Source organism: Falco cherrug, chromosome 13, assembly GCF_023634085.1.
Source record: "Falco cherrug isolate bFalChe1 chromosome 13, bFalChe1.pri, whole genome shotgun sequence".
Lineage (NCBI taxonomy): Eukaryota > Metazoa > Chordata > Aves > Falconiformes > Falconidae > Falco > Falco cherrug.
This window is the reverse complement of record NC_073709.1, coordinates 4,200,145-4,216,787: the sequence shown is the minus strand read 5'-3', so window position 1 is coordinate 4,216,787 and position 16,643 is coordinate 4,200,145. Positions and strand designations below refer to the sequence as shown.

The 16,643-nt window shown below is 41.4% G+C and overlaps 1 protein-coding gene across 2 annotated transcripts in view; it reads right to left on the bottom strand.

The window, feature by feature from the left end:
* CFAP36 (cilia and flagella associated protein 36) overlaps positions 1-16,643 on the bottom strand; it is a 20,854-nt gene extending 4,211 nt beyond the window's left edge. For both annotated transcript variants that reach the window (XM_055725364.1, XM_055725363.1), the window contains exons 1-8: positions 16,289-16,643; positions 11,367-11,431; positions 10,345-10,446; positions 9,346-9,460; positions 8,275-8,362; positions 7,314-7,365; positions 5,314-5,440; positions 402-571 (exon numbers count right to left, since the gene is read on the bottom strand). In XM_055725364.1, the coding sequence (XP_055581339.1) occupies positions 402-571; positions 5,314-5,440; positions 7,314-7,365; positions 8,275-8,362; positions 9,346-9,460; positions 10,345-10,446; positions 11,367-11,431; positions 16,289-16,403 (834 nt within the window). In that variant the 5' untranslated portion in view covers positions 16,404-16,643. The remainder of the gene's footprint in view (positions 1-401; positions 572-5,313; positions 5,441-7,313; positions 7,366-8,274; positions 8,363-9,345; positions 9,461-10,344; positions 10,447-11,366; positions 11,432-16,288) is intronic.

Genomic DNA, 16,643 nt, shown 5'->3' with positions numbered 1-16,643 from the left:
CAAGATAAAAGCATTTACATCATATCTGCCTCCAAAATGACTAGCTAACAAAAAACAAACAAACAAAAAATCCAAGCTGAAGTTTCAAGCCAGAGCACTCTACTAAGAAAACATCACCAGTCAAAGGCTGAATGCTGAATTCTAGCCTAAAACTGGAATGATAATCTGAACTTTATGCAAATTAAACTAATACTATAAAACAGTATTTGCATGCTGGTTTTAAAAAAAAGAAATACACCACAAAACCCACCACCTGATTAAAATAATAGAAAAATATTATATATATATATATATATATATATATAAAAACTACTGTCTTACATACATATTCTAAATGTAATCCTATCTTTTTGCTTTCGAGTTCTATGTTTGGGCGATTTTCTTGTTTGTTTTAAACTTACAGGTCCTTCCATCCCAGCCTTTTGCGCTGCATTTTCTGAACATTTTCCAGCTGACCTTTTCTTAATGTCGTCTTTCCCTTTGGTACAAGATGGCTGAGGTAAGCTTTCTGTTCCTTTTGGTAATGGCCGCACTGGTTTTAAGTCCTCCCTTGCATATTTCTGAGATTCCTCTATGCAGCAATTTTTACAGAGAAAGCAATTAGAAAAAATAGAAATACATAAGAAAATTTTATCAGTGTTTCTTCCGATACCTAGATGTCTCTTCTGATTAAATGGAAAACTTTAAAAAACCAACACATTCCTCCCCTTTTTATTAATAAAACTTACCTTCAAACTAACGTAGATATTGTATTTGCACAACGGAAGCAATTAAGTAACACTTTACATCCTAAGTACCTCTACTGCAATGAATTATAAGTTGTTAAATGCTTGGAAGTATGACGTCACGCTCAGTGTTCCAGGAGTCCGTTCACACTGAGACTGTACTTGCCACTTCTGTCTGGCATGCCAAGGCGCTGATGGGCAGCAGGCAAGGCACGCTTCAGCCCACTGCACGTACGAGTGTACCGCTTCAGCCTTCAGCCTCACAGCAAAGAATCAGGCGCTCCAGCACCTCAATGTCTTTCCAGTAGTGCAGGGCCACTCACGACTTTCTTGTAGCGAGTATCTTCCCCTCCCTATCAAGCCTTGTGCAAGATCACAGTCCTGCACAATATCCTGTTCTCCTGGCATATGTCCAAGACCAAAAGTGCCTGTGCTGGAAAAGAAAAGTGAGCCTGTACCGACGCCGGCTGTGCCCCTCATACCTCCACAGGGACCAAGGTTAGTTGTACCTTGCATCCCACTTGCCATCTTGGAGATCATGGAGTCATCAAGGTTATTGATGTCAAAGTCAAAGCCTCTCCAGTCACCAGGCTGTAGAGCAGGGTGTGTTTTCAGAACTTTACTAAGACTTTGCTTGACTTTACCTACTACTACTCCTGAGTAAGGCAAGCTGCTGCTCCTACTGTATTTTTATTAAAAATTAAGAGCCTTTTGACTGTTTTAAACTATGTCTGAAAATATCCACATAAAGGCAAGAATCCAGGTAGTGAAATACAAATCTTACTGTGTTCAGTTTGAGTCCATCCATTATATCCAAGTTGATACAACTGAATGTAGCTGATTATAATTCTACAGTGCTGTAATTTTTTGTTGTAATGCTGAGAACTTGCATGAGGATTAAGGTACAAGTACTCTCCTTGGTCTCTACCAAGGAACAGACGGCAAAGCTAGCTCCACCAGCGCTAGTGCAGGGTGAACGCCACTCAGTTGTTTCTTTAGGTTAGAGCAAGCAACATACATTTAGCTCTTCAACATTGCTGCTTTCTTTAGTACAGAAAATTACAAGATACATAGTTGCAAAAAGGTAGGAAAAAAAGCAAAGCAAAGGAAATGTTATTCAAAGTACAGAAAAACAAACCAGGACAGAAATGTAAAACCAAGGTCAGGCTGAAGAATTTGCATTTCACTGAATTATGTCTGCTGGAAGTCTTGATGCTCTAAAGAATGTCTTTTGGGGACAGATACAAGTTCTTAGAGGCACTGTGAGAGGTCAGAGTTAAAATTGCTAGAAAAATTTCCTCACACTATAGCTGTCTGGTTAAAAAAGCAGAGGAAAAGAAACCCCAAAAGCACACACTGCATGCCAAATACCTACACTATAACCAACATGATGATTAAGGAACGCTACTTACCAGAAAGCAGCTCTTTGAAATGTGTGGTGTGTATGTAAGTGTACACTGTGGCTGTCCATACCGCAAACACTCAAACTGGAGATGTTTGTGTCTTAGCAGTCAGTACCTGTAGGATGTGATTATAGGACCCTCAGTGTCACTTAACCCATGAACCTGAAAAGATACTGAGAAGAGAGGGGGAGGAGGGTGTATAGTGAAGTTACAAATAGACAGCATATCTCAAAGAATTACAGTTACTGGTACATAACTTTTTTTTTTTCCTTTGAGAACTTGTCTATATGTACATTCACGCTGTGGGTGGCTAAGCAACACACTTTTCCATGTGGACAATTACTTCAGAATCTTCTCAAAATGCAAGCACGCAGGACCACTCCAGCAGCCGCTGTGTCCTCCTTATCGATAGCACAATACACGTGGCTCAGCGCGAACTCGAGTGCAACTTCTGAAGCAGCTGCCCTGCAGGTACCTGGAGCAGGAAGTGTTCTCCAAGAATGCTGGAAAGGTCCCTTGCACTCCAAAGTGTTGAGAACGACCTTTACTATGAAATTCACCCTTCTGATCTCTCCACACTGCACAAGTTAGGTGGTCAAAGTACAGCAGGAATGGTTTGGCAAGCCCTAACCTGCAAATCATTTGTAAGGAGCTCATCAAAGTGAAATTAAGAAAATTAAGGCAAATACCATTAAATTTGAATTCATCATACAGTGGAAAACTTTAAGGGGTCCACAAACTGAAATCTTGGGTCTCAAGGTGAAGGGGAAATAGCAAAAAATAATAAAAGTGCTGTGTATCTGAAGGGAGAGAAACGTATGGCGGACTGGAGGGAACAAAAAACAAAGGAAAAGGAAAAGTGTTTTTCTGAGAGCTGGCTCATGCGAGGGCCATGTTGCCAAGGCAGATGACAGTCCCTGGGTACAGGATTGCCCCCCATGCTTGGGTCGAGAAAGGCAAGCTGTCCTGTTCCTTGGTAACGCAACCCTGCCAGTAATAACGCAGAGCCAGGACCCAAGCATAGGTCTGGTGGGCTGTGAGGGTCAGGGACCAGCCCAGGTGAGAGAAGACCAGGGCACAAACCCTTGGTGAAAGGTTCTTGCTGTTTCTGTTCCCAGAGTTGTATCTGGCACCAAGAGGAAGTCAGTCAAGCCGAGGATATGATCCCATTATCCGAGACGAACCTTTAGTTGGGAGCCCAGGTTTTAGAGGCGGGCAATCACAGGCTGCTCTGGAGGCTGGTCCTCTCAGTTCTTTGTGAGGAAGGGGCATGGAAGAAGATTCCCCATGCAGATTCTTCTTAATTTTTGCCACCACTACCCAAAACCACTTTTCTAGAAGACAATACTAGAGGATGAGCTGTGGCAAACTTTCTCAGTAGCCTCTTTGGACAGCTATGCTGCCACAAGATGCCAGGTCTGCAAGGACGAAGATTTCCAAGAAGCTGAACTTTTTGTAGACCTGTCTCTTCTTTGGCATTTAAAGAGCACGGCAATGCTCAGCACCAGCTGAGCAGGCACTTGGACAGCACAGATGTGCTGCGCTCAAGTGCAGAGAAGTCCTGACTCCTGAGCATCACGACCTCCTGTCTCTCAAGCCCAGGATTAAGTCCTCAGATTGGGTGTTTGCTAGATTCATGTGCCTTCCCCATGAATCAGGGAAGCAGCCACTGCAGGACCGACATAGTTTAGTGGTGGCACTACTGAGCGAAAAATAAGAGAACTAAGAGCAGGCTGGGAGAAGAGTGCAAGTATACCTGCAGGCCTTTTGCATACTTCCAAGGGTGGAAGGGAGAGAAGAGTTCAAATAAATGCCTCAACCAAAGGACAGAAGGGATAACGGGGGAGGGGGGGCGGGGGAGGGGGAACAACAACCATATTTAAAAAGGTCAGTGACAATTTTTTTTTTTCAGTTTCCTAATGTGAAACTGTGAAAGACACTAATTCAGTTCAAAAGAAGAGGGTCCTACAACCACTTCATCTGTTAATGGCCATCAAACGAAAAAGCAAGGAGCAAGTATGGCCCAAAGGTACTACCAAGGCTAAAAGTATCCAGCTCAAGTGTCTGCGGTATGAAAACTTCCGGTGTGAAAGCATACAGAGACAAGTAAGAGAGAAAGGAAAAATGTAACTGAAAGACAGCACAGGCTATTATTTCCCAAGGTTGGAACCGTCTTCTTCTAAGCGACCTTAGGATATCGTTACAAATTTTTCACAACCTCTTAAGACAGCAGATCCCACTGAGATGCAACCTGGTTTTGAACATCGACAACGTACACCCATATACATAGATATGTGTGTGTGTATACATACATACCTATATGTGCGTGTGCATGTATACACACACACACACACATATATGCTTCTTGCCACCTAAGAATCTTCCTGCTTTCCTGAACAGGTCAGCACCCTTGTGCTTTAGCTGCAACACAAACATACCAAGGGCGCATTCATTACAACCAGCGATTCCTTTTATTCTCCTCCCTTAAAAGCACTGGCTTGGTCATGCTCTCCAGTAAATAATTATCTACAAACAATCCAGACCATTTTCACTACATAACTGGGGTAAAAACTACTTAAAAGAGCTCTCCGTGGCACTGTGAGTTGGCAAGTGTCACAATCCCACTCAAAAACAAAAAGGTAAAATTGAAAAGATTTAAATGAGTAACAAGAACCTGACCCAAACACAAAAAAGGTTCAGTTTGGTGATCTGACAATTCAGCTTGACAGCACAAGGTTAGTTCCTTCAGAAATGCTCGCTTGCTATGAAGAAGTGTTGTACAATTATACATTAAATCTATAATGGCCACACACAGGGAGAGAAAGCATAATATTTTAAGTAAATGATTCATAGTTGCTTACAGGAAACATTGTACTTAACAGTCGTGGCAGCATAAGCACAGTAAACTGAAAGAAGAAAACTGCTGTTGGACTCCTGTGTTTCTGCTCCAATTGGAGACGACTTAGAACATCGCTGAGTAACATACCAACTCTGGGTGGAAGGCATTTCTGCAGGCCACCCAGCACAAATACTCTGCTCAAAGCAGGGCTCACTTCAAAGATAGGATGGTTTACTCACAGCCTCATCCAGCCAAGTTCTTAAAACCTTGCTATGAGGGAACACTCCAATAATTTGAAAATAGTATCATATTGCACACTCAGCATTGCACTTCCCCATGGAGTTACCTAATGGAAGTTTTGGAGTTCCTTCAGAATCATCAGCTCCCTCCATGGACTCCTTCACTTTTATGGCTTCTCTTGAATCTCCTGGAGAACTGTAGCTAACATCTGGTGATTTAAGTTTACCACGTGCCTCAAATTAAAAAACAAACAAAACCAAGCATTACATTTTCCTGCCACTGCACCTCAGGGGCAAGAAAGCTCCCAAAAGGACTTTCAGTTAAAATTGTGTTGTTTACACTACATAGTCAAAACAAACAAAAGCAAACTACTTATTTTGGTTTACTAATAGGAAGGTTCTTACTGGCTTAGACTTGTCAGTCAGCATTTCTTATTTTAGTTCAAAACCTGTTCCCTAATCAATCACCAGAATTTAGCATATTAGGCAAATTAGTACCTTGTTTCCCAGCTACAAACAGATAATGGGGGGTGTGTGTGTGTGTGTGTGTGTGTGCCACACTTTGCTTGTGACTTTCAAGCAGACCTCTGTCCACCAGAAAAATACAATACAGTAAGAGAACCAGGAACGTACACCCAAGTTACCACAGAAACGGAGAAACAATCAGCTGAATGGAAACAATAGGTCTGGATAATCTCTGACACTATTGTTTCACTCCTATACTTGTCTGGGAAATCTTGACAATGTAGCCCACCTCTCAAAATTGTAAAGCCAGCTGGGATTTGCCCAGAAAGTGTCCATGCTGTTCATCAACCATCTAATTTATGTCAGAACACCCCAGCATTCATGAAAATATTATTTCATATTAAAACATTTTCTAACAAAAACGTATTCTTGAACGGTAAGTATCACCTTCTCCATCCAGATGAACTTGACTGGGGCCTCTGTAATCTATCTTGTTTATCAAGAATATTGATACTCTTGGCTGGCTTGAATTTGCCTTGGCTGATTTTGATAAGCCTGCATCCTAATGTAACTGGAATTCTTAAAAGAGCCAAAGCTTGAGTTTCCCGGTTATTTTGCAAGAAATCCAGTAGAATGGGTGTCTCATTTCCTGGAATCTACCATAGTAATACCGGAAAGAAGTTTTGCCACCACTTTTCCACAGCATCACACACTGGGAGAGAGGTATAGTTTGGTAGAACGTCCCAGCTGTTCAAGTCTTGCATTCAATAGCATAGCCATCATCTGCACCTATCATGGGTTTTGAACTGGGGAGTGTCAACCTCCACAGCAGCCACTTTTGGTCTCCAGGCAGTTTCCTTTGTCAGTTCAGGCTGAAGAAACAGCACTTTCTCTTTTCAAATTTAGCAAGCTCAATTCCCTAATGACAGAAATGAACAAAAGAACAATTCTGCTCCCTTTTGAAACAGCCTACAATCCCAGCTATTTTTGTATGTTTTCCCAATGAAGGGGAGGTTTATTGCCACGATTCCACTGCAATTTATTTCAATTTCAATTTGTTTCTCAGTTGCTGAACAAATGGCAATTTAGCCAGTCCCCATTTACATTCAGTTACATGGTTTACTCTGATGGAGACCAAATGATGGTCTAACTTGGAGAGGATTTCTGGTTCCTGGTGATTAGGTTCTGGCACTACTGTGCAGACTTACTGCCCATGAAGTGATCCTTAAAATTCCTGAAGGATTATGAATGCTATAATCTCTAAGAAGCTTATACTTTGAAGTCTCTTTGATCTTGACAATATCAGTAATTCAGATGTTCTCTGGATCCAAAAGGTTGACATCCATTATCAGGATTTTAGAATTTTGATACCAAAGAGGGAATACGCTTACCACATGAGCTCTGCCAAATGGCCGATGGTTAACGGTGTCATGTATAGCGCTAGTGTCAATGATACCATCAGAAAAAACGTAAACAACAGAACAGACCTTTCAAAAGGAAGCATCAGTAAGACCCTCCTGAGAGACTGTTTGCTGAGGATGGTACACAGTGCCTTACAGTGACAGAATCAACACCCAGGACAGGAATATCAGAGTATTTCTTAATCATCAATATAACTCATCTGGAAAGGTAAGATACTCACTTCTTCAGTCCTCTTTCTTTCTTGCTCTATTTCATATTCTTCCTTAGATTTTCTGTAACACAAAATACAAGTAAATGCTCAAAACTTCTTTAGTGACTTGTAGGTAAATCTAGCACTGATTAAATATTTGAGGGCTATCAAAACAATTACAACATAATACAAATTTGTTAGTATCCAAAATACTCCCATGACTTAAGTGAAAAGGCACTTGTAATAGAAATAAATAATTATGATAAACACACAGAAGCCACCATCCCCAGTCTACCTTTCTCTGTGCAAAAATAATAGCGTAAGAATTTCCAGGGCTTATCTATCCCTTGTTTCATCTGCTCATTTAAAGACAGGAAGGGAAGCATTTCCAGAATACAGAGGGAAAATAGCATAAATTAATATAATGTAAATGGATTAATCTGCTATTATTTCAGATTATGCTTATATATATGTGAACTGGGAGTGGAGGAGAACCTATAGAAGTTGTGTCAGTCCTCACACATCATCTTAGATCACAGCGACAGTCGTTGAACTCAACTAAGAAGGAAGCTATAGAAAGGTATAAGGCCTACTTCAAAACCAGAATTTGCCTTTCCAAGGCTTTATTGTTTAGGGTGTTCCCTGAATGAATTACAGCTATGTCCAGAGACATCGACCCCAGGGCTAACTTTAGTTCTACCTGGAGATTCAGGGGAGGATGGAAAGGATGGGGCTCAAAGTTGCACGTCATTCTACGCATCATCAAGACACTTCATCGTGGCAGAGCAGTTCTCCCTGAGTCTTCAATATTCCTGATCACACCCACTGTCTAGCACCATTCATTTTCTCTTAGGTAGGATTTTGACAAGAACATTCATGTCATCTGTGTGATGAAGGTGGCCTCCTGGAAAAGGCTAGAAGAGTTAGGTCCTACATACCTTTATTTTTTATTTTAAAGTAACATACAAAGAAGGACAGATTCATTTTGTACCTTAGAACCTCCCTCAGTATCTTCATTTCTTCTTCTTCAATTTCACTGAATACATCAGAACCCTCTGTCAAACAGTCGGGCAACACACCTATAAAAAAAACCATAGCACAATTTATGCATTACTCTAAAGAAAATTACTTTGCCTGAAGAATGATGCCAAATGGAGCACAGAGAGAACAAAGAAAAAACAAAAACAAACAAACAAAAAACCCCCATCTAAGTCTTCCTCCTTTAACTGTTTCCAAAAGGATTCTGGATCCTAGGCATCAAGCTGCTAGCAGCAAAAAGGCAAAGGTTTCTGAACAATGATTTGACGTCTAAGGGTAAAGCATAAATCATACTCTGCATTGACCACTATATGGCATTTCCTACAGACTGCAGTTCAGCCATGGCTAACAACCATTTTCAAATTTATCTGTTGTATGAAAGTTAAAGTTCCAAAATTATTTCCTGAAAAAAACATGCATGCAGAAGTCAAAACAAAATGGTAAAACTTTTTTTTTTACATGGAAGAAAGGAGTGGGTAGATGAAAATTCTTTCAGAAACATCAACAGACCAGCAAAGTTGGATGTAAATTATTTTCTCTTCTCTAAAAGTGTGCATGTATTAGCACAATGAAAGCCTTCTGCTTTCTATATGGATTTTTCAGATGCAACTGTACGGTGTGAATTGCAAAGTTAGGCACAGCAGATAGCACAGCATCATTCCTTTGTAAGTAGCATAGTTCAAACTATCAGTGTTGTCTTTGTTGATGAACTGATAATAATTGCTTTAACACTCAAAATTAGCACAAAAATTCATTAACAAAACCTAAGTCTAAGCCAAGTTTCACAGAAAAAAATTACACAAACAGAACTGGAAAATCGGTTAATTTAGAAAGGAACATAGAGACAGCTGTCACTGAGAACGCAAGCCAAGGACTAAGCAATGAAATCCTAGTCCCAGTAAAATCAACTGAATTACTTTCATTAACTGAACCAGTACTCTATACTCGCTTATAAATGGATTACACAGTCATCAAAAGAACGCTAAAAAGGATGAAGTGAAACCCCACATTTACCACTCCTTACCATTTCTTTCTTTAATGATTCTAATAGCTTGCAATTGCATTTCAATATTTTTCTGTACCATCATTTTTTTAAATAGTCTAAAATCTTCTGCTGCCAACACTGTTTGCAAAATGGCCTGTGGGTGGGAAGATATGCACAAAATTAAAACCCCTAAAGAAATCTTAATATAATTTCAAGCAGACTGAGATGGTTAAGATTTAAATTCAGTGGAGCATGTTTTTAATACTTATACTTAATACTCCTATCTGTCTTTTTTTCCAGCCATACAAGTTGAGCTAATAGTCAAGAAGATAATTTGATGGTTTATGTCTTTAGATTAACATGTCTACAATATTATCACAAAACCTGGAGGGGTCCCCTGTCTAAGATTACAACTGCAATTCATTTGACTTCCTGAACAAATGCATAAGCTTGAGTGAGGAATGCACACTCTGAAGAAGTTTGTTACACATCTAGGAGGAGATATGTCAACAAAGCCCAATTTAAACCAGCAGCAGAAGCTCCCACTCCTCTGCCCGACATACCCAAAATATTCTGAAAGATATCTTTGGGCAGGTGAAGGGCTGCCTAAACATGCCTCAAGGCCAATGTTTGTCTTACAGATTTTACTGTTTTATTACAGAGGAAAACATTTTTTATTTCATGGAATATGTCTACTGTTTTAATCTTTGTCTGCTGCTGTAAACAGACTGAAGACTAAAACTGACAAATAAGCAAATAAAGGTGGCAGAAATACCCTAAGCTTAGAGGTTTGTTTTAAAACACACAAAGCACAGAAGATTAATCTCAAAAGGTGCCTGACACCACACAAGTATCTGTCATTCTTTTCAAGATGCACATTTTTCTGGTCAAAGTTCATAATACAAACACACACATTATGTTTTAGAAAACTACACTTTTACCAAGTAAAGTTTTCCAAGTTTCATCTCTACCCTGCTGTATTAGTGAAAATAGAAAGCTAAAAATTGAATCTGTACCTTCCTTAACAAAGGAAAATACCTGTGAAGTGCGTGTCTTTGCAAGAGGAGATGAAAAAGCCTCTTGAAATTTCTCTTCATTAATTCCAACTTCTTTAAGATAGTCTTCTAATAATTTTTCAACCTATAAAAAAGTATAAGCCTTACTTTCTAAGAGGTTTTTCCCTAAGGATCGTATTAATTTTTTTTTTATAACTGTACATTCTTTTCTGCTGGCATTGTCTTTTTTAAACTCAAATGAAGATCACTGCAATAATATAATTGATTTTTCTGATACATCAGGCCTTGTTTACTTTCATGAACTGTTTTCATTGCTAAATTTGGTAACTACTTAATTTAGCTTCTCCAATTTCCAAGAATTTCTCTTCCTCCACCTTTTCCCCAGACTCCTGGCTAGTATTCCTCACCAATTTTTGCCCTGTGGGTAAAAGCACTTGTTGTCAGTCTGTGTGTCTGAAACCCTCCAGGGTCACAGCAAAAATGGATGTTGGTCTGTATTTATTAAGTTGACGCTTTTTTAACACCACATATTACTAATCCTTGTTAGAAAAAAATTTTTTTTTAGAAATCAGTATGCATTGGTTTATAGGTATTTTAAGCATGCTCCACACATCTCCTGTAGTTTTTTCTGACAATTGAAAGTTAACTCAAAAGATTTACCAGGCTCATCAGTGAACAAAATAGAAGTTATACACATTTCTCAGACACTGTGCTGTTTGTCATTTTAACTTGACAGAAAATCTGAATATTATCAAGCTTCTAAGTACAGTATTTTAGCTCGTGGATTTATTAATCTTAATGAAAAATAAGTAACATGGCATAAGAGATATGACTGTTGAAGCTTCTTTTCTACTATCTTGTGTTTAAGCATAAAAATGCGTAAGACGGCTACGACTCAAAGGACTTCTAAATAACAATTATAACAGGCAATGTTAGAAAACTAAATAACAAAAGATAGCACAATTAAAATTTCATCTAAATACTGCTTTAACACTTTAAATTGTATTTCTTAGAAATCTATCACAAACAGGGAATAATGCTCACCAGAGCTTGGTACTCCTTATAAATTTCTGTGTAAGACAACTTGCTTTCTTCTTCATCATCAAAAACTGTGGGGAAAAATAAAAACACAAAACACACACACATTTTGGGGTTAGTTTACACACCACAAATTAACTTACGCTTTAGAGCGAAAGATTAACCTTTACAAGGTAATATATTTAATTGCATGAAATAATTGGCCATTATTGATTAAAATAATGTATTTTTCCACACATTCAGGCTAAGCACGTACTTTTGGTAATTTAATGTAATTAAATTAATACCAGGAAAACTTATTGTAATAACAGAAGCAGATTTCTAAGCAAGCTGAGGATTCAGCAGACACATACACTAAAAAGCCAGATTTAGTATAAGAAAAGTAAGATTTACTGTAAGAACTACCATATGAACTTGTGCAAGGCTGTTCTAAGACAGCAGGTGAACAGATATAAAGCAGGAAGATTCTCTTCCCCCCCCCTCCCCCAGGTATTTACATGGAGGATGTATTAATGACTTAAACCAAATTTTTTTACAATGCCATTCATTTAGCGAGAATTAAAGGTGAGGCAGGAAAATGAGACCATGCCTGCACAAAAACAGATAACCCCAAAAAAGGAAATCTGCTGCAGGGAAGTTTTTTTAATTGTATCTATCCTGATTTAGACAAAACGAGCATCTGTATAGTAAGGACCATATTAATTATATGCATATAAGTTCATATTAAGAACTCTCGACTGGAAATATCAAACTAATGATCTCTACACTGCAGGACAGATGGAAGAAGCAGAAAATAAGAGAAACTGGAAACTAGGGTTTGGGGTTTTTTAATTTACATTTTTTTCAAGTCAACAAAGAACAGAGGTAATATAAGACCTAGCAATTAAAGCAGAGGCTTATAAGTAAGACTTTCTCAATCCCTGTCAAGATTAGCCACTACATATTGGACAAGTCACTTCCCATATGCATTCTTTGAAGTCATTGGAAGAATGGGAATTCTGCTTAAATTGGTGAGTGTGATTTATTTCATACAGACACACATCATCTCTGATGGTAGGTGGTACTGACGCACGTAGAAGTAGTATAACCTTCACTCAAATTTAGAATTACTTTTAGAAAGCATTATTTCCCAGCTGTGACAGCCCTGAGGCAATGTTACTCTGAACCTTGATAAAAGCATGATGCAAGATGTCTGTTCCTAAAACAAAGTACTTGCACCACTTCCTAACAACTTACAGCAATGCAATGATAGAAATCTAATCAAACAACTCAGGCCCTCTAAATAAGCAAGGGAAACTTGCTTTTTAAATGACATAATCTGGAAAACAGCATTTGCTTCCGTTTCATTTTTGCACAAGGGAAATTATTTTAATGAAGGGATTCTTTTTAAAAAGAAAAGCTTTAAAAATATGTAGGAATAAATTCAAATGGTAGAAAAAGTACTACAAATCTTACTCTAAAAATGTTCAGCTCCTGCGGTGACCATCATCTTACCAAACCCAAGAGGGTGAAGACACTTAACTGCCTCTATTGTCTTCTGCATCTCCTCCCCTCCGAGGGATGTCCCTTACAGCTCTTGCAGATCCCAATCTTTGTCTCAGTTTCTCTGTTCCCTTCTACTTCCCACTGTTCCTCCCACACTGGGCACCCAAAGCGGAGGTGACACAGGGATGGCACTCCTCAGTATCCATGCAGACAGCTAGCCTCACACTGCCAAGGGGATGCTTCCAAGTCCTCCTCCTCCTCCTCCCACAGCTGCAGGACAACATGGAATGCAGAGTGGAAAGCCAGCACAAACTGCTCTCTGTTCTCAAGCTCTGAACAAAACCGGGATGAAATGCCAAGTAAAGCAAGCTGCAGTTAGCATCTCCCCTCTGAGTTAAATGGCATTAAGGAGTACTTTGAATCAAGATTTTGGATTTTCTTGAGTCAAGGCTTCTAAATCACGTAGTCATTATCGTCCTTAAAGTTTCTGCACAGAGTCTTTGGTTGTCCTACAGGAACCACTGTTTCAAATTAAGCTGGGAGACCCAGATAACCTGAGAGGCAACCTCATCATTCTCCTGTTCAAATTGAAAATCATTGCTATGACCCTTCAAATGGGATGAGTGCTAACTCAAGTTTGAGTTCTCCCCGCTAGACTATACCACTGACTCACCTGACCTCACAGACAAGAGCCAGTTAAGCAAACCTGAGGAAACTCTCATCTTTCTCCCCCAGTCCTCACTGACTGGTGAAGCAGCTCTGTGCTGGGAGGGAAGGGAGTCACAGGCAACAATATCCGTTTATTCCTTTTGTACCTTGTCTTTATCTTCTGGTGCTCAGAAGCTTATCAAGCTTATCCCTGTCCAAATGATGCTTCAATTAATACCTTGGAACAGGTAGAAGACCTCTTGCCCCAAATACATACTCACAGATTTAATTTCAATTTCACAGCCACATAAAAGGAATCAAGCCATAAGAAATTAATCAAGTACCCAGAAAGTGAGAGAGAGAGAAAGGAAGCTATCAACAGATAGAAAACCATCAGGACTGTTTATAAACTGAAGTGCAAGGACTTGGCCTAAGTAACTACAGTTCCAAAAAATTCAATCCCTTATCAAATACCAAAACTCAAATTCTATTTCTGAGGAATCACTAGCTACTGTCAGTTAATCAAAGTGTTGCTAATTTGCTTGTTCAGCCCAAAGACTAAATGTTTTGGGAATTAAAATAATTCTGTTCTGACAAAACGTCTCAGTACAAAAAAACCCAAAAAACAAAAAACCAGCAATGTAATCAGCACAGTACACTTATAGCGAGGAAAAGCAAATAGCACAGATACCTGCAACTAAAACTTCAAATTTAACTGTGTTTCTTGGCAACCCTAGCACTGCAGTAACAATTCTTGAGCCTTTTTTCTCAACAGTTTCCAAAAGTTGTCCAACACAGCACTCTTGTAGCACAAGTGATACCTTGGAAGATCATTTACTGCAAATGATTTCTCTACTTTGTTCCTCCAATTTCTTATGTAGAAACAAACAGGCAGGAAGCAACCATTATATAAGTCAGCCTCACACTACATGGAAATTTACAGAGGTTCCATAAATCTTCTTACTGCCAGTAAATTCCTCTCAACCTTCTAAAGAGAGATCATTGGTCCAGAGAGGGATAATCAATTCCCCCGATTCCTAAACCTAGACCCTTTGCATGATAACCAAAATAGCTGACCGAGCTCAAATTTAGGCAGACTTTCCAAGAGAAGACTTCTAGTCTGGATTTCTCTGTTGCTTCCTAGCTCTAAAGAGTCTAGCAGCCTTCCTGTTCTCATTTCCTGAAAGGGTAGAAACGATTCAGGGTAACTAAGAAGCAACTCGTTTAGAAGCTGTGATCTGAATCAGAGGTGTGTTGCTTCACTGAATATGAGATAAAAATTCTTAATGGACCCTAACAAGAATGACTGCGTAACAAAAGACACGGCCAGGCCCTACTGAGGCCAACCATTACAGAAGCTGTTCTGGAGTCCACAGGAGGATGAAGGGGAAGGAGTTAAGTGTGAGTAGGCAGAATACTTTAATAGTAAAAACCATTTACTTTGAGCTTGATACTAGTAAGGCCCTAGAAGTAAAATGTGTTTGGAAGCCTGTGTTTCATGACTTCAGTATTTTAAAGTTAAAATTATTAATTAATCCTACATCCTGTCAAATGATACTAAAAGAACAGATCTTATCCACAGTAACCACATAAAGTTATCCTAAATTAGTCTATGGCAACATGCTTTAATATTTCTCATGCGTGAACGTCTGCAGGCTGGGTAGGACCACAGGCCATCATGTTCTCAACTCAAACATGGTTCTTTTTCTGCAAAAATCACAAAAGAAAGCTTCCTTTATTTTTTTTTTTCCTTTTTCTTTAAAGGACTTCAGCAATGCTTTCAGACTTGCCCAAGTTGAAGTTGTAACTATTTTGCTACCATAAGGATACAGGTATTCTCCGGCAGCACAAAAAACATTCTGTAAGTAGTAGAACTAACGTAACCAAATTCCTGAAGCAGAAAGCCCATGTCCTCCTTTCCTCACTACATACATACCCCTATACGGGTCTCCTCAGGCACCTTCACACGGAGCCCCAGGCCTACCCCAGTGCCCCCCTCACTGCCTGTGCTTCCAGTTCACTCAGGCCGTTCCCCAAGTTACTCCACAACTCCCTCAGTTTCCTCTTGAGGAAGAGAAGGCAGTTTAACTAGAGTTGCTTCTGAGCTAAACTCACGCACAGGACCACCGACAAAACGTAACTGCGAACCGATGCCTTTTTAGTGCTGACTATCGTTTTTCTGAGGTAATAATGAACAGCTTCTCATCTCTTAACAGCCAACGTTTGCAAAATTGCCGGAATTTAACTTGGGCCTTGTACTCTCCCGTCCCACCGAACAGACGGCAATTTCGGTTGTACTGCCCAGTTTCCTAGGGCACACCACCTAGCCCTGGGGAAGCATTACAGGCCTCCCGCCGCGCCCCAGCCCCGTGAGGGCATTACGTGCCGCGGGACGCGGGCTCGCCCGGGCTCCGCGCGGTAAGCGCATGCCGTAATCCCCTGTACGAGCTAATGGACGCCACCCGCCCCATCCCGCCCAACGCCTGCCTCAGGGGAGCCGGCGCGCCCGCGCCAGGCGCCCCCTCCCCGCAAGCGCCGCCGGCTGCGCGGAGCCCGGGGCGCCCTCCCGGGGGTCGCTGCGGACCGGCGGGGGTGCGCCTGCTGCCCGCACGGAGCTCAGCCCACAGGGACACCGCGGCCCGGTGCCGGAGGCGGGGGCCTGGGCCGCGGCGAGGCCTGGCGTGCGGGCCCGCCCCAGCAGCCTCCCGGCGCCCCGCAGCCCCCCGCCGAGGCCCGGCGCGGGCGAAGGGGCTGCGCCCACGGGAAGCCCGGCCCGCCCCGGCCCCACCGCTCACCCTCGCACTTCTGCTCCATGAACTCCAGGATGGGGATGGACCAGGCGGGCCCCTGCAGGAACCCGGCGATGGTGTCCACCACCCACTCCACGTCGCCCTCCTCCTCCGCCGCCATCGCCGCGGCCGCCACGGGAGGAACGGCGGACGGTGCGGCGGCTGGAGCGCCCGCCCGTCGCTATAGCGACCGGCGTCACGGGGAGGGGACGCGCGCGCCTCACGTAGGCCCGGCAGCGGGAGCGCTCGCTGCGGTGGGGGCCGGCGGCCGGTTCTGGCGGCACCGTCGTTACGGGCGCTGCACAGCGGGAACGAGCAACGCCGCCCGAGCCTAGCTGAAGCTCCCGCTCCAGCCCGTGCG